Here is a 21345-nt window from a genome sequence, read left to right as displayed (position 1 = left end):
CTCCTGATTTCACAAGAATTTGCTGTTTCCTGAATGGGGATAAGGAAGAACACTGACGATGGGAATCCAGCATTACACCTAAAAAATGTTTTCCTACTTTCGGGATCCATGCTGGATTTCTAATAATTGATAATCCAGCCTAGGTCCTGCAGCAACGCAAGCGTGATGTCTAGATGCGCCACCAGAAGGAAATCATCCAAGTATGGAATGATAATTATTCCCAACTAGAGATGAGCGAACGCACCGCCGCGCCTCTCCCCGACCCCCGGCGCCCCCCGAATCTTTACGCCCGAGTACTGCAGTACTCGAAAATGGCGGTACTCGGGTGCGTAAGTACTCGTTACGAGTACGTTCGCTCATCTCTATTCCCAACCTACGTAGGTGGGCTACCATCTCGATAACCACTTTGGAAAAAACACGTGGAAAGGAGGAAATCCTAAAGGAAAGGCAAGTGAATTGGAAATGACAGATTGAACCTTCAATTTCCAGAGCAAATCTCAAGAACTTTTGAAAATTGGGGTAAATGAGAATGTGATAATACGCGTCCTTAAGGTCAGTAGTGGCTATAACGCTATCTGCACTAAATTAAGGGTGTTAAGGTTTTGATGATCTCCATTTTAAACTTCTCATACACTATGAAGTTGTTTAGGTTTTTAAGGTTAATTATGGTTGAGTGTGATCCATTGGGTTCGGGGGCGAGAAATTAAGGAGAGTAAAATCCCTTTTGACATTTTCGTATGGGGACGGGAATGATGGCTCCAAGGTCGAATAGCCCTTGTACACCTTTAAGAAGAGCTTGCTGCAGCACCGAAGATCGTATGGAGGTTATTACAAATCTATCCGTGGGACGTGACCCGAACTCTATTTTATAGCCCTCTACCACTAGATTTAGTACCCACTCATTGGTTGTGACACCCTGCCATTGGGTATGGAAACTAGCTAATCTCCCGCCTACTTGTTGTGGAGATAAAGCATCAGGGATAATGGTCGGAACCTTACCCCTTCCTCCTTTGGGATAAGACCATCTCCCAGACTTCCCTTTCCCCACATAGGCAGAGGAGAAGAGATCAGGTGTAAATGGTCTTTTAGGGGGTCAGTCAATTGGAAGCCCCTGGCTTTTGTCCGCCACTTCTACTAGGTGGCAATCCAGGTCTGGCCAGAAAATATGGTGACCCGAAAAGGGCAAGGCACAGAGTTTGTTTTTAAAGGTGATGTCACCTGACCAGGCCTTCACCCAGACTGTTAGATAAGGCCCCTGCACGAGCCCAAAAACGAACAGACTCCCTAGATATATCTGCCAAGAACCCCATGGCCATCTGTCGCAAGGGAATACCACTAGCGATTTCCTCTCTTGTGGCCTTTTGGTCAATTAATGTGGACAATTGGTCAAGCCAGCCCGTCATAGAACGTGCTACAGATGTAGCAGCAATATTCAATTTTATATACAAACTTGACGCAATCCAGGCTCTTCGCATCACTGGATCCACCTTGCTGTCCATAGAGTCTTTCAGGTGGGATACGTCATCAAAAGGCAGACCTGACTTCCTTGTCACCATGGAAATGGCCATATCTATTTTGGGTATTTCATCAATGGTGGCGATGTCCTCTTCAGAGAACAAGAGTTAGTCCTTAAAGTCCTTTGAAACCAAGGGACTCTGTTCAAAGCATTGGCACTCATTTAAAATCAGGCGTTTAAGGGTAGTACTTACGGGAAAAAATGACTTGCATTGCGGTAAAAAACCTGCAAACATTTTCTCCTGCGCTATACGCAGTTGTTGAGCCTCATCCTTGACCTGCATGGTCTTACGGACTGCTTTAAGCAACTGGTCCATGCTGGAGGAGGAAAATAAGTATTTCTTTTCCTCCTGCACTGCCTCACTCAGTTCTTCCAGGGACAAATCTTCGGCTATGTCGGAGTCAGAATCTGACACAGCCAGAGCCGTCCTCGTGGCCCCCGAGGGCCATGGCTGGAGCTCTGCAAAGGAAGGTTGCACCTCTTCACGGATCATTACCCTGGTGTCAGGCATAAAAGATGATTTTTCCTCTTGCAGTATTTTAGCTCAACAAGTAGCACAAAGGCTTTCTGTGTAAACATTGTCCAACTTTCCCAAACGCATTGGACATTTTTACTCCTTCTAGCCTCCCTGGGCTTTTGAGTATCCCTGTCCTGAAATGGCAAGAAATACTCAGTAAGTGAACTGAGTCTAGTGCAGGTGCATTTTTGGTCGGCCCACAGGACCACTTACAGTCTGGAGACTCTCCGGATCCTCTCTCGCCAACCTTCCTGTAGTGGGTCCCAGAATCCTTACTTGAAAGCGGTTACCAGTCTGCATCCACCACCCGCAGCGTTTCTCTGGTGCAGGGGCTTTATAAATTCTGAATTTGGCGAACTTTCCGCACGAACCCTCCCCCCCGCGCAAGGCCGACGCCAGCATTTGACATTATCGGACGTGCCGGGGACTCTTAAGGTGCGGCGGCCACCTGGACGACAGCCACGGTTGTGCCAGCAGCCTGTACTTGGATCCTGACCCACGCAGCCCCTGGCTGAGACCCAAATGAAGTGCTACTGTGGGAAACCACGGCTGTCATGATCCGATGCTGCTCACGTGAACCCAGACTGGGGTAAGTCTTCACTCCAGCCGCATGCGGTGGAGTCTCTGCCGCTGCTGTCTTGTGGGGGAAGGAAACACTGGTGCTTGGTGGAGGGGGAGGTCCTTTTATTCTCTGCCTCTTCCTGTCCCTACAAGTCAGCAGAGGAGCAACCTCCATTGTATGCTGTCATGATGTCATAGGTAACGTATATTTTGGTAAAGACTTCCATGTCCTACTCCAGTCCTGGCTGCTGATCTTTGCGTCTTGAACAACAGTGCACGTTGCCTGGAGATGCCGACCCAGTCCGCTCACTGCGAATCTATCGGACCACCCAACTGCTTTTACCAGCTCACAGCTCTCCCACTAAGGCCACCTGTACATAGGCGAGTCAGATTTCGAATGCGAAATCAGGCCCTGGCAGAAGGGGCGTCCGTGCGTACCTGCCTTTCTGCATCTTCATCTGTACTGCATATAGTATGCACGACTAGTCGTCTGACATGCACAGTGCAGTTTTTTTAGTTTTTTTTTAGGTTTTGCTTTCCTGCGTCATTGCCTAGTGATGACGCAAATCTGCGACCTTTCTGCAATGTCAATTACTAAAGGGCTGCAGATCGGACAGCTACCATTGACTTTAATGGAAGCCGTCCGTGCGGAATCTACACAAAAATAGAGCATGCTGCAATTTTTCCTCCACAAGCCGAAACCGCAATTGGTTTCTGCTCATGTGCAAGAAGAATCACTTTTCCATAGCATGCTATGGGCGGTATTTGCTGCGGAACCCAGAGGTGGAGACTCGCCACGGATTCCGCAATGCAAATCCGCCTGGGTGCAGACAGCCTTAGTTTGCAAATCCTGAGTTGTTCCTCTGAGGCTCTCCAACTCGCATCCACACAAGTCCAGCTGCAGGTCCGCTCTGCTACAGCTCCACTAGCTCAATCTCTCTATTCCCTGCACTCTCTGAAGCCGCCAAGTCCCACCGGAGCCCGGGAACAAGATCTCTCTTTAGCTCCTTAGTACACAGGCCTTTAACCAATCAGGGTGCAGATCAGGTCCTGTCAGTTCATAACAACATAAAAGATCAGAGTGAACAAAGTCATGTGACCTCTCACTGAAGGTCCTGCCTGGCGGGAACATAAGGTACAGCAATTATAAATATGTATATGATAGTACATGGATGTTTAACCCCTTACACAACGCTTGTCAATCACAGCTGGAGGTGCACACCAGTTGGCTGAGCCCATCTGCCCCTTAATTTTAGCAATTTGTAGTAGTTTCAGTACCTGAACCCCCTGAACAAAACTTCTAATGTGTCACTGTGATTTTGTCAAGTTTCTTGAAAGTTTAGTTAGCCTTTAAAGTAGTAATACATCTGAGCTGTGGATATGAATGTAGACGAGGCCTATTCCTTATACATCTGCCGTCAGTACTAATGTGGGAAACATACTTCCCCACATATGGGATTAGGATACTATTACCTCTTATTACACTGGTATTGAGTTACTGTATGCTAATAGAATATAGAACATAGAAACATATATCCAGATAACAGAATCCAGAACAAGGAGACATAGACCCACATAATGGAATCCAGAACATTCCCCTATAGCCAGATAAAGGAATGCAGAGCAGAATTATTTATACCCAGATAACAGAATACATAACATGAAGACCTATATGGCCACATAGAAGAATACAGAACATGGATTACGGTAAAAACTGACCAAGATAACAAGATGCAGAATTCTATTCTATATGTAATTGAATTTCTATGGCTGTGCATACAGAACATACAAAACAACTGGACCAATGTGCACCAAATACAGCACTCAGTTAAATCAGACGCTTTAAAGGTTTTAGATCAGGTTTCAGGTGTTAACGATCTACTGTTCTCAACATATTTGAAACAAGTCGGAACACAAACATAACGGCCAAATGACTGCACCAATCTGCACCGAATTTGCCACATTGGTAAATCAAGGGGCTTTGGAAGGCTTTAGACCGGGTTTTAGTTCTCTGGGACTACCATTTTCAATATTTGCAAAAAATTAGAATACAAAAGTTAATTCTACTAGTAGTGTATATATTACTGAGACATATTTCTCTTGCTGGTTTTGATGGTTATAACTTATCTTCTATTAAACAAAGGTTATGTCTCAATGGTAATACTATTTCACAGTTCGACATGTACAGCAAGCAGCCTGAGTATACGGCTCTGTGAATGGGCCCTTCTGGTTATATTATTCAAAAATAATAGAATTGCATTTCTTCTTGGCAGGAGATGGCAGCGGGAGGTCAGAGGGATGTCTGATATCTTCAGATGATCATAGTATTACCCAAGATGCATATGAAGAGTCTCCCTATATCCCAGATATACCATCAGCTCTTCACAGCAAAGATCCATCATCTGATCATTTTGAGCTGATCCAATCTTCTGATTCATCACAGACTGCAAAGAAAAATAAAATTTATGAACGGAATGTTAAACATGAAAAAGTTCACAGTAGAGAGAACCCATATCCATGCCCAGAATGTGGGAAAGGTTTTAACAAAAAATCACAACTTGTTACACATCAGAGAATTCACACAGGGGAGAAACCATTTTCATGTTTAGAATGTGGGAAATGTTTTCGCCAGAAATCAATTCTTGGTACACATCGTAAAATTCACACAGGGGAGAAGCAATTTTCATGCTCAGAATGCGGGAAATGTTTTGAATGGAAATCAAGTCTTGAAATACATCGGAGAACCCACACAGGGGAGAAGCCATTTTCTTGCTCAGAATGTGGGAAATGTTTTAAAGACAAATCAGATCTTATTAAACATCAGAGAATTCACACGGGCGCAAAGCCATTTTCATGTTCAGAATGTGGGAAATCTTTTCGCCAGAAAACAGATCTTGTTAAACATCAGAGAATTCACACAGGCGAGAGGCCATTTTCATGTTCAGAATGTGGAAAATGTTTTAAACAGATAGCAGCTCTTCTTAATCATCAGAGAATTCACACAGGGGAAAGGCCATTTTCATGTTTAGAATGTGGAAAATGTTTTAACCAGAAAGCAGCTCTTCATAAACATCAGATAACTCACACAGGTGAGAAGCCATTTTCATGTTCAGAATGTGGGAAATGTTTTAGCCGGAAATCAGTTCTTGTTATACATCAGAGAATTCACACAGCCGAGAAGCCATTTTCATGTTCAGAATGTGGGAAATGTTTTAACGAGAAAGCAACTCTTGTTAAACATCAAAGAACTCACACAGGGGAGAGGCCATATTCATGTTCAGAATGTGGGAAATGTTTTAATCAGAAATCAGATCTTGTTAAACATCAGAGGATTCACACAGGGGAGAAGCCATTTTCATGTTCAGAATGTGGGAAATGTTTTAAACTTAAAGCATTCCTGGTTAGACATGAGCTCATTCACACAGGGGAAAAGCCATATTCATGTTCAGAATGTGGGAAATGTTTTAATCATAAAAACAGTCTTGCTACACATGAGAGAACTCACACCAATGAGAAGCCATTTGCATGTTTAGAATGTGGAAAATGTTTTAACCAAAGCTCGATTCTTGTTAGACATCAAAGAATTCACACAGGGGAAAAGCCATTTTCATGTTCAAAATGTGGGAAATCTTTTACCCAGAAAGGAGCTCTTGTTTATCATGAAAGAACTCACACAGAATAGAAGCCATTTTCATGTTCAGAATGTGGGAAATGTTTTAAACATAAATCAGTTTGTGTTAAACATCAGAGAATTCACATAGAGGATAAACAATTTGCATGTTTAGAATGTGGGAAATATTTTAACCAAATAAATTGGTTCTTGTTAGACATCAGAGAATTCACACAACGCACAAGTCATTTCCTATTTTTTAGTTTCAAAAGGATTTTATTAATGGCTCTGCAAATTTATTTTTATAACAAACTGTTGTGTTACATATTACCCCTCGCAGGGGGATCTTATATGTTCAATCGCATAAACATTATAACAAACAAATAAACAGCCTTACAAGCAAACATTGCCTTAATGACTTGTGAAATTTGGTGTTCTGGTACAATCAGGATTTGCTTTATAGTAATATGTGTTTTACTTTCTGACCCCCCCCCCCCCACCTCTTTTTCCCCTGTGTCATTGTATCATCGAATTCCCTCTCTTCTTCTCTTCTCCTCCCCTTTTCAAGGTCCAAAGTCATCTCCTCACAACAGTAATAGCCAAGGCAGGCCCAGATATTTAGGTACTCAGACCATGGCTGCCAAGTCTTAAGGAATCCTTCCATACGATCTTCCCTCATGGCGAATGACTTTTCATATAGCATCATCTGCGCTATTCTCGTTAAAACTAGTTCCAGGTGTAAAACGGGCTGCGATGCAGATGTATTGGGAAAGCTTGTGCTGTTGATTTGTAAATCCCTCAGGTTTGTCCGCCAGGAGGTAAGCCGACGGGAGCATTTGGAAAGTTCTACCCACGACTCTTGTTATTAAATTTTTTACTTGACCTCACAGAGATCTCACTAGCGGACATGTCCACCATATATGTGATATGGTCCCCAGAGCTCCACACCCTCTGAAGCAATATGGGGAGGAAGTTGGGGAAAACTTGTTAATGGTCATGGGAACATAATACACCCTATGAAGTATCCTATATGAGGATTCCGGTAAAGTTACTTGATGACTTCCCTTGGAAATAAAGTTACAGCAGTGAAGACACCTTTATAGTGATAGAGATAAATTCAGGTCTGTTTCCTAACATTTCATTAAAGGGAGTTTATCCTCATGTGAAGGTTGGTTCATGGTCGAGTAAAGGAACACAATCATCCCTGATTGCATAGGTGACTTCAAACAGAACTTCTCAAAGGGAGTTGGATTTACCGAGATAAGGGGTCGGGATAGTCTAGAGCGTATGAAACTGCATATCTGGTTTACTTTTATCCATAGATGCGCAGGAACCATGTATTTCAGAGATTTGTTGTGGGGAAAGTGGCCTATTTAGCAATAAAAACTGGTGTAATAACATGATACCACTGTTCTTTCATATCAGCCTCTCTCCTTGAGTGCTTGGTGGAAAATCCTGGTTGGGTATAATGGGAAGCAACGGAGGTTGACATCAACTGATGTATAAATCTATTTTTCCTCCATATAAAGTAGAGATTATAAGTTAGAGGGGACTTGTTTTGCAAGTCTCCTATCGTTTCCTCTTTATTCCAGATCATAGCCCCAAGTTTTGCAGGAAATACCAGGGAGGCTTCCAGATTCACCCAGAGGGGAACTCCTGGGCCAGAAAACATGGGGGGAATCTGTAACAACTGAGCCGCAGCATTATATCTGTAAATTTGGAACTGAGAGTCCCCCTACTCTCCTATGATAATGTTTGTGTGTTGGAATTGCTATAGGGAGACATTTATGGAATTTATGCGCCCCATTCCGGAGAGCGTGTATTAGTCCCATTTTTTCAATTCACTCTTGAGCTTGTTAAACAGGGACGGGTAATTCCATTTATACAATGTGCCCAGCGATGAGGTAATCTTAATACCTAGATATGTGAGGTAATGCTGCGGGGACTGAAACCCAAATTTTATCTTAATCAATTTCTGCATGCTGAGGGCGATATTGATTTACAGAGCTTCTGTTTTGTCCTGTAGACCTGTAGACCCGAAGTTACAGCGGCTCTGTCTAGGATAGCCATTAAATTGAGAAAACATGTTAGTGGTCCAGATAGAGTAAGAAGGATGTCATCTGCAAATAGATTGACCTTAGACTTCCTCCCATCTTGCATGATCCCTGCTACATTAGGGTTCTCCCGTATCATATTTGCAAGGGGTTTCATTGCCAACACGAATAGAGTCGGGGATAGGAGGCATCCCTGTCTAGTTCCTCTTTGTATAGCAATCGGCGTGGGATTGGAACAGGGGAGTTTCAGGGTTGCCGAGGGGCTAGAGTGTAGTGATCTAAGGGCTAGCGCTAATCCCCATTCTATCAAGGGCTGTGAAGAAATAATCCCATTGTAGGCTATTGAATGCCTTTTCTATGTCTAGCGCCAAAGCTAGCATCAGGGTTTCTCTGGGCTATATGGAACAAGACCTTTCTTACGTTCTCTGGAGCTTGTCTGGTAGGTATAAAACCTACCTGATCTTTGTGGATGAAATGGGGAAGAAGAGGGTTCAGGCGTTTGGCGAGTATACTTGTTAGTAATTTATAATCAAGGTTAAGCAGTAGAGATGAGCGAGCATGCTCTTCAAAGCTTGCTACTCGTTCGAGTATTAGGGTACTCGAGATGCTCGTTACTCAAGACGAACACCACGCGGTACTCAAGTCAATTTCATTTCCCTTCCCCGCATGTTTAGCGCCATTTTCTAGCCAATAAACATGCGGGGAAGGCATTACCACTTCCAGGTGTGACGTGCCAGCCCCCCCCCCCCCCCCCACAGTAGTGAGTAGCTGGGCCGATCAGGTGACTGCCGAGTACTTAAACTGGTCCTGCCCGCGGCTCGCCTCAGACGCATGCTGGCAGAGGTTAGGAAAAGTGCTGATGCTTATACAGGGAAAGTGTTAGCGTAGGATCCTCTCATCAAGAACCCCAATGGTCCTTCTTAGAGCTACTCCTCGTCATGTGCATTACAGTTGTGGCTGTCTGGGAGCAGTAGTGCACCCTCTTTTTTTAAAGCATCTAGGCCTGTGCAGAGCATTATAGCTATACTATTGTCAGTCTGTATTGCATTACGCAGAGTTAAGGGAAAGAGCTGCTGAGATAGGGAAAGTTTTACAGTTGGGAACCTCTCTAAAGAACCCCAACCGTCTTTCTTAGGGCTACTCCTCACCATGTGCATTATAGTTGTGGCTGGCTGGGAGCAGTAGTGCACCCTTTTTTTTAACGCATCTAGCCCTGTGCAGAGCTTTTCAGTTATACCGTTCTCAGTCTGCAGTGCATTAGACAGAGGTCTCACCGCGAAACAGTACTCTAATATTTCCTAGGCCACTGCAAAGCCTTTCAGTTATATAATTCTCAGTCTGCAGGGCATTAGACAGAGGTCTCACCGCGAAACAGTACTCTAATATTTCCTAGGCCACTGCAAAGCCTTTCGTGCAGAGGGCTAGGTGTTCAAAGGTATGGATGTTTTTTTTAGTGAGAGTGTGGACGACCGTCGAAATGTGGCGTGCAACCTGTGTTGCACCAAGATCAGCCAGGGAGCCACCACTACCAGCCTCACCACCACCAGCATGCGCAGGCATATGATGGCCAAGCATCCCACAAGGTGGGACGAAGGCCATTCACCACCTCCGGGTCACACCAGTGCCTCTTCCTCTGAGCCGCACCCTGCCACATAGATCCTATCCCCCTCCCAGGATGCAGGCACGAGCGCCTCCTGGCCTGCACCCATACTCTCACCTCCACTGTCCTCCACTCCATTCAGCAATGGGGGGATCATCACAGATAAGCGTACCTACCTGTGAACTGCCAGCGCTGACATGCTTACACTCATAAAGATGAGCAAAGGCTGAATTTCCCCAGACTTCTCTCCTCCACTGGTGGAAAGCAGCTGATCCTAAAGATTCTTTTAGGGGCAACGGGAGTAATATGCATCCTCTCTCTAACCGCAAAAAAGCGGAGAAGTAGCTTGGACTATCCCTTTCTGAACTTAATCCTCCTCCTCCTCCTAAAACAGCATGTCATCACACTGAACCGCCAATTTTTCTGCGGCCCAAAAGGCTGTTAAAACCAATGTTTTCGGAGGGCTGCCTCCAGGCGCTGTTACAAATAAAGAAACAACGAGCTGTATGTTTACAAAATTTTATGGCTTTCACCTGCCCTTGGGGTTAAAGGGGTTGTCCCGCAGAAGCAAGTGCAGTTATGCACTTCTGTATGACAATATTAATGCACTTTGTAATATACATCGTGCATTAAATATTGGCCATACAGAAGTTATATACTTACCCCCTCCCGGTGCTGGCGTCCCCGTCTCCATGGCGACAACCAAACTGCTTCTCTGGTCGCCGGAACAGTCGCGCTTGCGCAGAGAGGAATCCTCTTCTGGATGGTCCGGGCTCACGAGCTGCATCCTGGCTCCTCCCCCTTCTCAGGGTCATCGCATAGCTCCGCCCCCATCACGTGGTGCCGATCAGCCAATGAGGTGGCTGGAATCGGCAGTGGAGCTCAGACAGCAGAAGAACATCCACGGTGCACCATGGGAGAAGACCCGCGGTGCATCGTGGGAGAAGACCAGCGGCAGCCATCTTGGAAAGAAGATTTTTTTAAAGTTGCTGAACGGGGATTCAGGTAAGGGAATTTTTTTTTTAATAACACCTGGCAGCAGTATTCCTTTACAGGTACTGGGGGACTGGGCAAAAAAAAATTTTCTCTTTAGGCGCGGGACAACCCATTTGAGCAATTTTTCAGGGGTACACTTGTACTCTTGGTACACCAATTTTTCAGGCCTTCGCCTATAATTTTAGCCAACAAATTTTTCCTGCCTTCACCTATCCTCTTAGCAAACCAATTTTTTTAGGTGTTTGCCTATACTCTTGGTACACCGATTTTTCAGGCAATCGCCTATACTCTTAGGCAACTAAGTTTTCCGGCCTTCACCTACAATCTTGAAAAAACAATTTTTTTCATCTGTTCGCCTATACTCTTGCTACAGAAATGTTTCCGGGGTCCGCCCATACTCTTGCTACTGAAAAGTTTGAGGGGTCCGCCTATACTCTTGCAACAGAAAAGTTTCAGGGGTCTGCCTATACACTTGCTACTAAGAGGTTTGGGGGGTTCAGCTATACACTTGCTACTAAAAGGTTGGAGGGGTCCGCCTATACACTTGCTACTGAAAGGTTTGAGGGGTTCGCCTATACTCTTGCAACAGAAAAGTTTCAGGGGTCCGCCTATACACTTGCTACTGAAAGGTTTGAGGGGTTCGCCTATACTCTTGCTACACAAATGTTTCAGGGGTCCGCCTATACTCTTGCAACAGAAAAGTTTCAGGGGTCCGCCTATACACTTGCTACTGAAAGGTTTGAGGGGTTCCCCTATACACTTGTTACTAAAAGGTTGGATGGGTCCGCCTATACACTTGCTACTAAAAGGTTTGAGGGGTTCGCCTATACACTTGCTACGAAAAGGTTTGAGGGGTTCGCCCATAGTCTTGCAACAGAAAAATTTCAGGGGTTCGCCTATACTCTTCCTACAGAAATGTTTCAGGGGTCCGCCTATACCGTGGGTGCACAAAGGTTTCCCATAGTGGTGTTCACCAGTCTGGCACAAAAACGCTGAATGACTTGGGCAGAAATGTGGGCCGAGGTCCTGGGCAGGGTGAAACTGTGCCATGTGTGGGCACTCTCTTTTCTTCCTGTTTAATACTGTCCGTGGGTTCCAGGGGCCTGCCTATGCTGTGGGTGCACAAAGGCTTCCCATTGCGGTGTTTTACCTATCTGGCACAAATACAATGACTGACTAGGGCAGAAGTGTGGGCCGAGGTCCTGGGCAAGGTGAAACTCTGCCATGTTTGAGCACTTTCTTTTCTTCCTGTTTAATACTGTCCATGGGTTCCAGGGGCCCGCCTATACTATGGGTGCACAAAGGCTTTCCCATTGCGTTGTTCAGCTATCTGACACATACAAAAAATGAATTGGGCAGAAATGTGGGCTGAGGCCGTGGTCCTTGGTGGGGTCAAACTCTGCCATGTTTGGGCACTCTGATTTCTTTATGTGTAATACTGTCTTTGCGTTTGATGGGCTCGCCTATGCTTTGGGTGCACAAAGATTTCCCATTGCGGTGTTTTAGCTATCTGGCACAAATACACTGAATGACTTGGGTTGGGCGCAGAAGGCTTCCCCCCATTGTGGTGTTCCCATAGCTACGTAACTCATGCCACCTTGGGTCACACAAGATGGAGGCTGGGACCGAGCCTGACCCTGGGCCTGCTGACGTGCTTCCCACACAGAGTATTGCGGGTCCGACCTCGGTCATGGTTTTTCGGGCTTATTATGCCACCTCCTCCTCCTGCTTGCGGTCTGGGGATCAGCGCTGGGCGATATGCATTATCTCTCATGCTACAAATTACCATAGTTATCCGAGATACTGGATTGGAGCGTTCACAGGAAGCGAAACGGATTTCATGAGACTTTCACAGGTTCACTGTACACCTGTGGTGGCTACTTTTGTGACACCTCCTGCTTCAAACCAATCTTTGGTGTTAGTATGCGCTGCTGCATTGTGGAGATGCATAGAAGTACCCTGAGTCCCCTGAGGGCAACTGAGCCCCCTTTATGCCCATGTTTGTGGCTCCTGACAATTTTGTGACGGAGGTGGCATGGGATTGGAATGATGACCGTACGTCAATTTATCATCAATTCTCATCAGCATTGTGGGCTATCGCCCACACTTTCAAGGAGGGTCGCTGCCTGGCCCTGACAACCCTCCACAGTGTGTGTCTCCGGTTCCTCCTCATCGCAGACGCACTTATAAATTGACATGAGGGTGGTGTGGCTATGAAGCGAGCGTGTGGTATGAGGGAAAATTTTGTATGCGCTGTGGACGCAGGGTCATGCAAGGGGGTTGGACAGCAATGCCAGCATCTAACCTAGGAGAAGAGGCAGCGGTGTCACCCCCAGGCGGTCATTGTCCTTTGTTGCAGCTAGTGTGGTGCTTCGCTAAGATGTGCCAGTGCGTATGCCTTGCTAATGAGGGTCTGTCCCAAGTAAATTGTTAGGGGGGTGACCACTAGGCTCTTGCCCCCGCTTTGGCTTAATAGTAGGACCTGGGAGCCTCAGATGCAGCCATGCATGCTGCCCCTGCCATTCCCTATCCGTTTCTGTGGTGTTTCCACGACTTTCTGATGTTTTCAGGTATTTCACAAATCATCCCCTATGTGGAGCATCGGTCCCATACAAAACTGCTTGAGTCCCCCATTGACTGCAATGGGGTTCGTTACTCGAAACGAGCTCTCGTGTATTACAAAAAGTTCGACTCGAGTACCGAGCACCCGAGCATTTTTGTGCTCGCTCATCTCTATTAAGCAGCAATATTGGTCGATAGTTTTTTAGAGAAGTGTGGTTTTTATTTGGTTTTGGTATGACCATTATATGCGCTTCAAGAAATTCACTCGGAGGACGCTTCTCTGTTAGGATCTCATTATGAAAACTGGTGAGGTGGGAGATCAGGGACGTCGCAAATTCTTTATAATAAAGGGCTTTGATTCCATCTGGGCTCGGGGCTTTTCCCTTTTTTTAGTTTCTTAATAATGTCTTCAATTTCTTCACTAGAGATGGGTCTATTTAATTCATCAGTATAGATTGTAGTACGTTTAGGTAAGTGGAGATGTTTTAGGAAATCTATGGGGGCTGAAGGGGTTTGCTGGGGTTTGTATTTATAAAGTGACATATAGAATTCGTGAAATGGCTTCACAATCCTGTCTGGTTTCGATGTGCATGCTCCATTTCCTGTCCTAACTGGATAAACCGAGTCAATCCATTCTTTCGCACGGAGTTGCGCCGCTAACAGTTTGTCAGGTTTGTTTGCCAGTCTAAAATATGTGGCATGAGTCCAGTTCAAAACCTTTTCTGCTAGTGAGGCGTAAAGAGGATGTAATTTTACTTTTATATCCCTGATTTCTTTAGTTAGTGCAATACTGGGTCTCTGTTGGTTGGAAGTTTCGAGTAGGGTAAGGAGCCTCTCCAACATATTTTGAGTTTGTGTTTTCTCTCTTTTCTTACGTGCTACTATCCTGGTTATTTGTCCTCTCATGTAGGCCTTTTGGGCCAGCCATACTCATGTTGGTTGCGACTCAGTGTGTACATTGGTGGACAGATACAATTCAAGCTGCTGGGATATTTCTGCTTGGGTTATAGGATCTTTTGGAGGTCTCAGGGCATTTTTGTAACAAATTGTGTAAGCACTATGTCATGGTCTGACCATATGCACAGTATGTGTCTGGCCTGTGCCAGGGTAGGTGTAAGTTAAGTGGAGACCAGGGTCCAGTGTATGCGTGAGTATGTCTTATGAGATTGTGAGAAGAAAGTGTATCCCCTTTTGGATGCGATCAGGGAAGCCCTTTGTATATTGCTAAGTTTATTTGGTCCCGCTGTTAACCGGTTGAGGGAAGGAGCAAGTGCCATATTGAAGTCCCCCACTCAATATAAATCTGCACCCTGAATTGCCTTAAGCTTGTTGGAGATAAGGGAGGAAAGTTTAAAGGGTTGTTTACCGGTGCATAGGAGTAAATGATTACAACCTTCTGATCATATAGGATACCTTGTAGAATAATGTAACGACCCTGTGTGTCTATCTCAGGACTGGTCACGAAGAGGGGAAACATATTACACAGGAGAATAGAAACCTCTTGATGTTTCTTATGAGCTACAGAGGAGAACACCCGCGAGTACTGGACATGAAGATGTCTGGGGGTCGAGAAGGAGGAAAAATGGGTTTCTTGAAGGCATATAACCTCTGGTCGCTCCTTGAGATATTGTAGAAAGGCTTTACACCTATAAAATGGGGAGTTAAAGCCCTGGACATTGTGAGAGATAATAACTATAGAGATGAGCGAACGTACTCGTCCGAGCTTGATACTCGTTCGAGTATTAGCGTATTCGAGATGCTTGTTACTCGTGACGAGTACCACGCGATGTTCGAGTTACTTTCACTTTCATCTCTGAGACGTTAGCACGCTTTTCTGGCCAATAGAAAGACAGGGAAGGCATTACAACTTCCCTCTGCGACGTTCAAGCCCTATACCACCCCCCTGCAGTGAGTGGCTGGCGAGATCAGGTGTCACCCGAGTATATAAATCGGCCCCTCCCGCGGCTCGCCACAGATGCGTTCTGACAGAGATCAGGGAAAGTGCTTTCTTGCTGGAGTTGCTATAGGGAGAGTGTTAGGAGTATTTTAGGCTTCAAGAACCCCAACGGTCCTTCTTAGGGCCACATCTAACCGTGTGCAGTAGTGTGGAGGCTGCTTTTGCAGTGTTGCCCTTTTTTTTATTTGTATATCGGCTGCGCAGAGCATTGCGCCCTGCAGTAATTATACATAGTCCAGGGCCAGTAGTGGTGGTGAGGCAGGGACAGAAGACATATTTATTGAATATAGGCAGTGGGCCTTTCGAAAAACATTTGGGAAAAAAAATCTATTTGGGCTGCCTGTGACTGTCCTCAGTGTACTGAGTCTGTGCTGGGGGTAGTTGTCCTCCTAATTCATACGCAGCCAGCTAAGTGTTACAGCAGGCTTGCGCAAAATTCTTTCCTGGCTCTGTGTTGGCTGTTACATCACCGCTGTATTCCAGTCCACAGTGCAACAGTCTGCAGTTATTTTACATACTCCAGGGCCAGTAGTGGTGAGGCAGGGACAGAAGACATATTTATTGAATATAGGCAGTGGGCCTTTCCAAAAACATTTGGGAAAAAAAATCTATTTGGGCTGCCTGTGACTGTCCTCAGTGTACTGGGTCTGTGCTGGGGGTAGTTGTCCTCCTAATTCATACGCAGCCAGCTAAGTGTTACAGCAGGCTTGCGCAAAATTCTTTCCTGGCTCTGTGTTGGCTGTTACATCACTGCTGTATTCCAGTCCACAGTGCAACAGTCTGTAGTTATTTTACATACTCCAGGGCCAGTAGTGGTGAGGCAGGGACAGAAGACATATTTATTGAATATAGGCAGTGGGCCTTTCCAAAAACATTTGGGAAAAAAATCTATTTGGGCTGCCTGTGACTGTCCTCAGTGTACTGGGTCTGTGCTGGGGGTAGTTGTCCTCCTAATTCATACGCAGCCAGCTAAGTGTTACAGTAGGCTTGCACAAAATTCTTTCCTGGTTCTGTGTTGGCTGTTACATCACCGCTGTATTCCAGTCCACAGTGTAACAGTCTGCAGTTATTTTACATACTCCAGGGCCAGTAGTGGTGAGGCAGGGACAGAAGACATATTTATTGAATATAGGCAGTGGGCCTTTCCAAAAACATTTGGGAAAAAAAATCTATTTGGGCTGCCTGTGACTGTCCTCAGTGTACTGGGTCTGTGCTGGGGGTAGTTGTCCTCCTAATTCATACGCAGCCAGCTAAGTGTTACAGCAGGCTTGAGCAAAATTCTTTCCTGGCTCTGCTGTGCGTTCCGTAAGCGAAGTCAGCCTACAACCACAGGCCAATAAGCGGCACATTTAATTACAGCGTTCTGTTTCTGCACTACTGGTAATACACCATGCTGAGGGGTAGGGGTAGGCCTAGAGGACATGGACGCGGGCGAGGATGCGGAGGCCCAAGTCAGGGTGTGGGCACAGGCCGAGCTCCTGATCCAGGTGTATCGCAGCCGACTGCTGCGGGATTAGGAAAGAGGCACGTTTCTGGCGTCCCCACATTCATCTCACAATTAATGGGTCCACGCGGTAGACCTTTATTAGAAAATGAGCAGTGTGAGCAGGTCCTGTCGTGGATGGCAGAAAGTGCATCCAGCAATCTATCGAACACCCAGAGTTCTGCGCCGTCCACTACTGCAACTCTGAATCCTCTGGCTGCTGCTCCTCCTTCCTCCCAGCCTCCTCACTCCATTACAATGACACATTCTGAGGAGCAAGCAGACTCCCAGGAACTATTCCCGGGCCCCTGCCCAAAATGGGCAGCAAGGGTTCCGAATCCTTTCCCACTGGAGGAGTTTGTCGTGACCGATGCCCAACCTTTTGAAAGTTCCCGGGGTCCGGGGGATGAGGCTGGGGACTTCCGGCAACTGTCTCAAGACCTTTCAGAGGGTGAGGAGGACGATGACGATGAGACACAGTTGTCTATCAGTGAGGTAGTATTAAGGGCAGTAAGTCCGAGGGAGGAGCGCACAGAGGATTCGGAGGAAGAGCAGCAGGACGATGAGGTGACTGACCCCACCTGGTTTGCTACGCCTACTGAGGACAGGTCTTCAGAGGGGGAGGCAAGGGCAGCAGCAGGGCAGGTTGCAAGAGGCAGTGCGGTGTCCAGGGGTAGAGGCAGGGCCAGACCGAATAATCCACCAACTGTTTCCCAAAGCGCACCCTCGCGCCATGCCACCCTGCAGAGGCCAAGGTGCTCAAAGGTCTGGCAGTTTTTCACTGAGAGTGCAGACGACCGACGAACAGTGGTGTGCAACCTGTGTCGCGCCAAGATCAGCCGGGGAGCCACCACCACCAGCCTCACCACCACCAGCATGCGCAGACATATGATGGCCAAGCACCCCACAAGGTGGGACGAAGGCCGTTCACCGCCTCCGGTTTGCACCACTGCCTCTCCCCCTGTGCCCCAACCTGCCACTGAGATCCAACCCCCCTCTCAGGGCACAGGCACTACCGTCTCCTGGCCTGCACCCACACCCTCACCTCCGCTGTCCTCGGCCCCATCCACCAATGTCTGTCAGCGCACCGTCCAGCCGTCGCTAGCGCAAGTGTTGGAGCGCAAGCGCAAGTGCGCCGCCACGCACCCGCACGCTCAAGCGTTAAACATGCACATAGCCAAATTTATCAGCCTGGAGACGCTGCCGTATAGGGTTGTGGAAATGGAGGCTTTCAAAAGTATGATGGCGGCGGTGGCCCCGCGCTACTCCCGCGACATTGTACGCGCACTCACCAACGTGGTTACTGCCAAGGTCCACTTAACAATGGACACGTGGACAAGCACAGGCGGGCAGGGCCACTATATCTCCCTGACGGCACATTGGGTGAATTTAGTGGAGGCTGGGATAGAGTCAGAGCCTGGGACCGCTCACGTCCTACCCACCCCCAGAATTGCGGGCCCCAGCTCGGTGGTAGTATCTGCGGCGGTGTATGCTTCCTCCACTAAACCACCCTCCTCCTCCTCCTACGCAACCTCTGTCTCGCAATCAAGATGTGTCAGCAGCAGCACGTCGCCAGCAGTCGGTGTAGCGCGGCACGGCAGCACAGCGGTGGGCAAGCGTCAGCAGGCCGTGCTGAAACTACTCAGCTTAGGAGATAAGAGGCACATGGTCCACGAACTGCTGCAGGGTCTGACAGAGCAGACCGACCGCTGGCTTGCGCCGCTGAGCCTCCAACCGGGCATGGTCGTGTGTGACAACGGCCGTAACCTGGTGGCAGCTCTGCAGCTCGGCAGCCTCACGCACGTGCCATGCCTGGCCCATGTCTTTAATTTGGTGGTTCAGCGCTTTCTGAAAAGCTACCCACACTTGTCAGACCTGCTCGGAATGGTGCGCCGACTCTGCGCACATTTCCGCAAGTCCCACACGGACGCTGCCACCCTGCGCACCATGCAACATCGGTTTCATCTGCCAATGCACCGACGGCTGTGCGACGTGCCCACACGGTGGAACTCTACGCTCCACATGTTGGCCAGGCTCTATGAGCAGCGTAGAGCTATAGTGGAATACCAACTCCAACATGGGCGGCGCAGTGGGAGTCAGCCTCCTCAATTCTTTACAGAAGAGTGGGCCTGGTTGGCAGACATCTGCCAGGTCCTTGGAAACTTTGAGGAGTCTACCCAGATGGTGAGCGGCGATGCTGCAATCATTAGCGTCACCATTCCTCTGCTATGCCTCTTGAGAAGTTCCCTGCAAAGTATAAAGGCAGACGCTTTGCGCTCAGAAACAGAGGCGGGGGAAGACAGTATGTCGCTGGATAGTCAGAGCACCCTCATGTCTATATCTCAGCGCGTTGAGGAGGAGGAGGAGGAGGAGCATGAGGAGGATGAGGAGGAGGGGGAAGAGACAGCTTGGCCCACTGCTGAGGGTACCCATGCTGCTTGCCTGTCATCCTTTCAGCGTGTATGGCCTGAGGAGGAGGAGGAGGATCCTGAAAGTGATCTTCCTAGTGAGGACAGCCATGTGTTGCGTACAGGTACCCTGGCACACATGGCTGACTTCATGTTAGGATGCCTTTCTCGTGACCCTCGCGTTACACGCATTCTGGCCACTACGGATTACTGGGTGTACACACTGCTCGACCCACGGTATAAGGAGAACCTTTCCACTCTCATACCCGAAGAGGAAAGGGGTTCGAGAGTGATGCTATACCACAGGACCCTGGTGGACAAACTGATGGTAAAATTCCCATCCGACAGCGCTAGTGGCCGAAGGCGCAGTTCCGAGGGCCAGGTAGCAGGGGAGGCGCAGAGATCAGGCAGCATGTACAGCACAGGCAGGGGAACACTCTCTAAGGCCTTTGACAGCTTTCTGGCTCCCCAGCAAGACTGTGTCACCGCTCCCCAGTCAAGGTTGAGTCGGCGGGAGCACTGTAAAAGGATGGTGAGGGAGTACGTAGCCGATCGCACGACCGTCCTCCGTGACGCCTCTGCCCCCTACAGCTACTGGGTGTCGAAGCTGGACACGTGGCCTGAACCCGCGCTGTATGCCCTGGAGGTGCTTGCTTGTCCTGCGGCTAGCGTCTTGTCAGAGAGGGTGTTTAGTGCGGCTGGGGGAATCATCACGGATAAGCGTACCCGCCTGTCAACCGACAGTGCCGACAGGCTTACACTCATCAAGATGAACAAAGCCTGGATTTCCCCAGACTTCTCTTCTCCACCAGCGGTCAGCAGCGATACCTAAACAATACGTAGGCTGCACCCACGGATGGAAGCATCGTTCTCTATCACCATCCAAAACGGGGACCTTTTTGTTTCATCAATCTGTGTACAATATTCCTCCTCCTGCTCCTCCTCCTGAAACCTCACATAATCACGCCGAACGGGCAATTTTTTTTAGGCCCACAAGGCTCAGTCATATAATTTTTGTAAACAATTTTTATACGTTTCAATGCTCATTAAAGCGTTGAAACTTTCACCCGAACCAATTTTTAGTTTTACTGGGCTGCCTCCAGGCCTAGTTACAAATTAAGCCACATTAACCAAAGCGATTAATGGGTTTCACCTGCCCTCTTGGTTGGGCATGGGCAATTTTTCTGAGGTACATTAGTACTGTTGGTACACCAATTTTTTGGGGCCCTCGCCTACAGTGTAATCCAATTAATTTTTTGCCCACCTGCATTACAGCTGACGTTACATCAGCTGTGCTGGGCACTGCAATGGGATATATTTATGTACCGCCGGTGGGTTCCAGGGAGCCACCCATGCTGTCGGTCCACACGAAGTTGTAACTACATGTGTCCACTTCTAAAGAACCCCAGTCTGACTGGGGCATGCAGTTTGGGCCGAAGCCCACCTGCATTTAATCTGACGTTAGCTCTGCTGTCCAGGGCACTGCAATGGGATACATTTATGTACAGCGGGTGGGTTCCAGGGAGCCACCCATGCTGTGGGTGCACACGGAATTCCCATTGCGGAGTTGGGGATTCCCAGTTGTACCTGCCTGTGACTATTTATAAAAAACCGTGGTCTGACTGGGGCATGCAGACACCTTGACAGAATGAATAGTGTGTGGCACATAGGTTCCCCATTGCTATGCCCACGTGTGCAGCTCCTGATGGCGGTGGCACAGGATTATATTTCTCATAGCTTCTGTACAGCATTGTGGGCTATCGCCCTGCCCCTTTTAAAGAGGGTCGCTGCCTAGCCGTGCCAACCCTCTGCAGTGTGTGCCTGCGGTTCCTCCTCATGGCAGACGCACTTATAAATAGACATGAGGGTGGCGTGGCATGAGGGCAGCTGAAGGCTGCGCAGGGACACTTTGGTGTGCGCTGTGGACACCGGGTCGTGCAGGGGGGGGTTGGGCAGCATGTAACCCAGGAGAAGTGGCAGCGGAGTGTCATGCAGGCAGTGATTGTGCTTTGTTGGAGGTAGTGTGGTGCTTAGCTAAGGTATGCATTGCTAATGAGGGCTTTTCAGAAGTAAAAGTTGTT

At 47.7% G+C, this 21345-nt stretch overlaps 1 protein-coding gene across 9 annotated transcripts in view; it reads left to right on the top strand.

The window, feature by feature from the left end:
• Positions 1-21345, top strand: part of LOC136624332 (oocyte zinc finger protein XlCOF6-like) — a 459204-nt gene that overhangs the window by 335153 nt on the left and 102706 nt on the right. For 2 of the 9 annotated variants that reach the window (XM_066598263.1, XM_066598264.1), the window contains one exon: positions 4868-6590. The exons of the other annotated variants lie outside the window; for them this stretch is intronic. In XM_066598263.1, coding sequence (XP_066454360.1) covers positions 4868-6276 — 1409 coding nt within the window. In that variant the 3' untranslated portion in view covers positions 6277-6590. Of the gene's footprint in view, positions 1-4867; positions 6591-21345 lie in introns of those variants that run through there. 9 annotated transcript variants of the gene reach the window in all.

The sequence above is a fragment of the Eleutherodactylus coqui genome, chromosome 4 (assembly GCF_035609145.1).
Source record: "Eleutherodactylus coqui strain aEleCoq1 chromosome 4, aEleCoq1.hap1, whole genome shotgun sequence".
Lineage (NCBI taxonomy): Eukaryota > Metazoa > Chordata > Amphibia > Anura > Eleutherodactylidae > Eleutherodactylus > Eleutherodactylus coqui.
The sequence above is the reverse complement of the archived record's forward strand: the minus strand, read 5'-3'. Positions and strand labels throughout refer to the sequence as shown.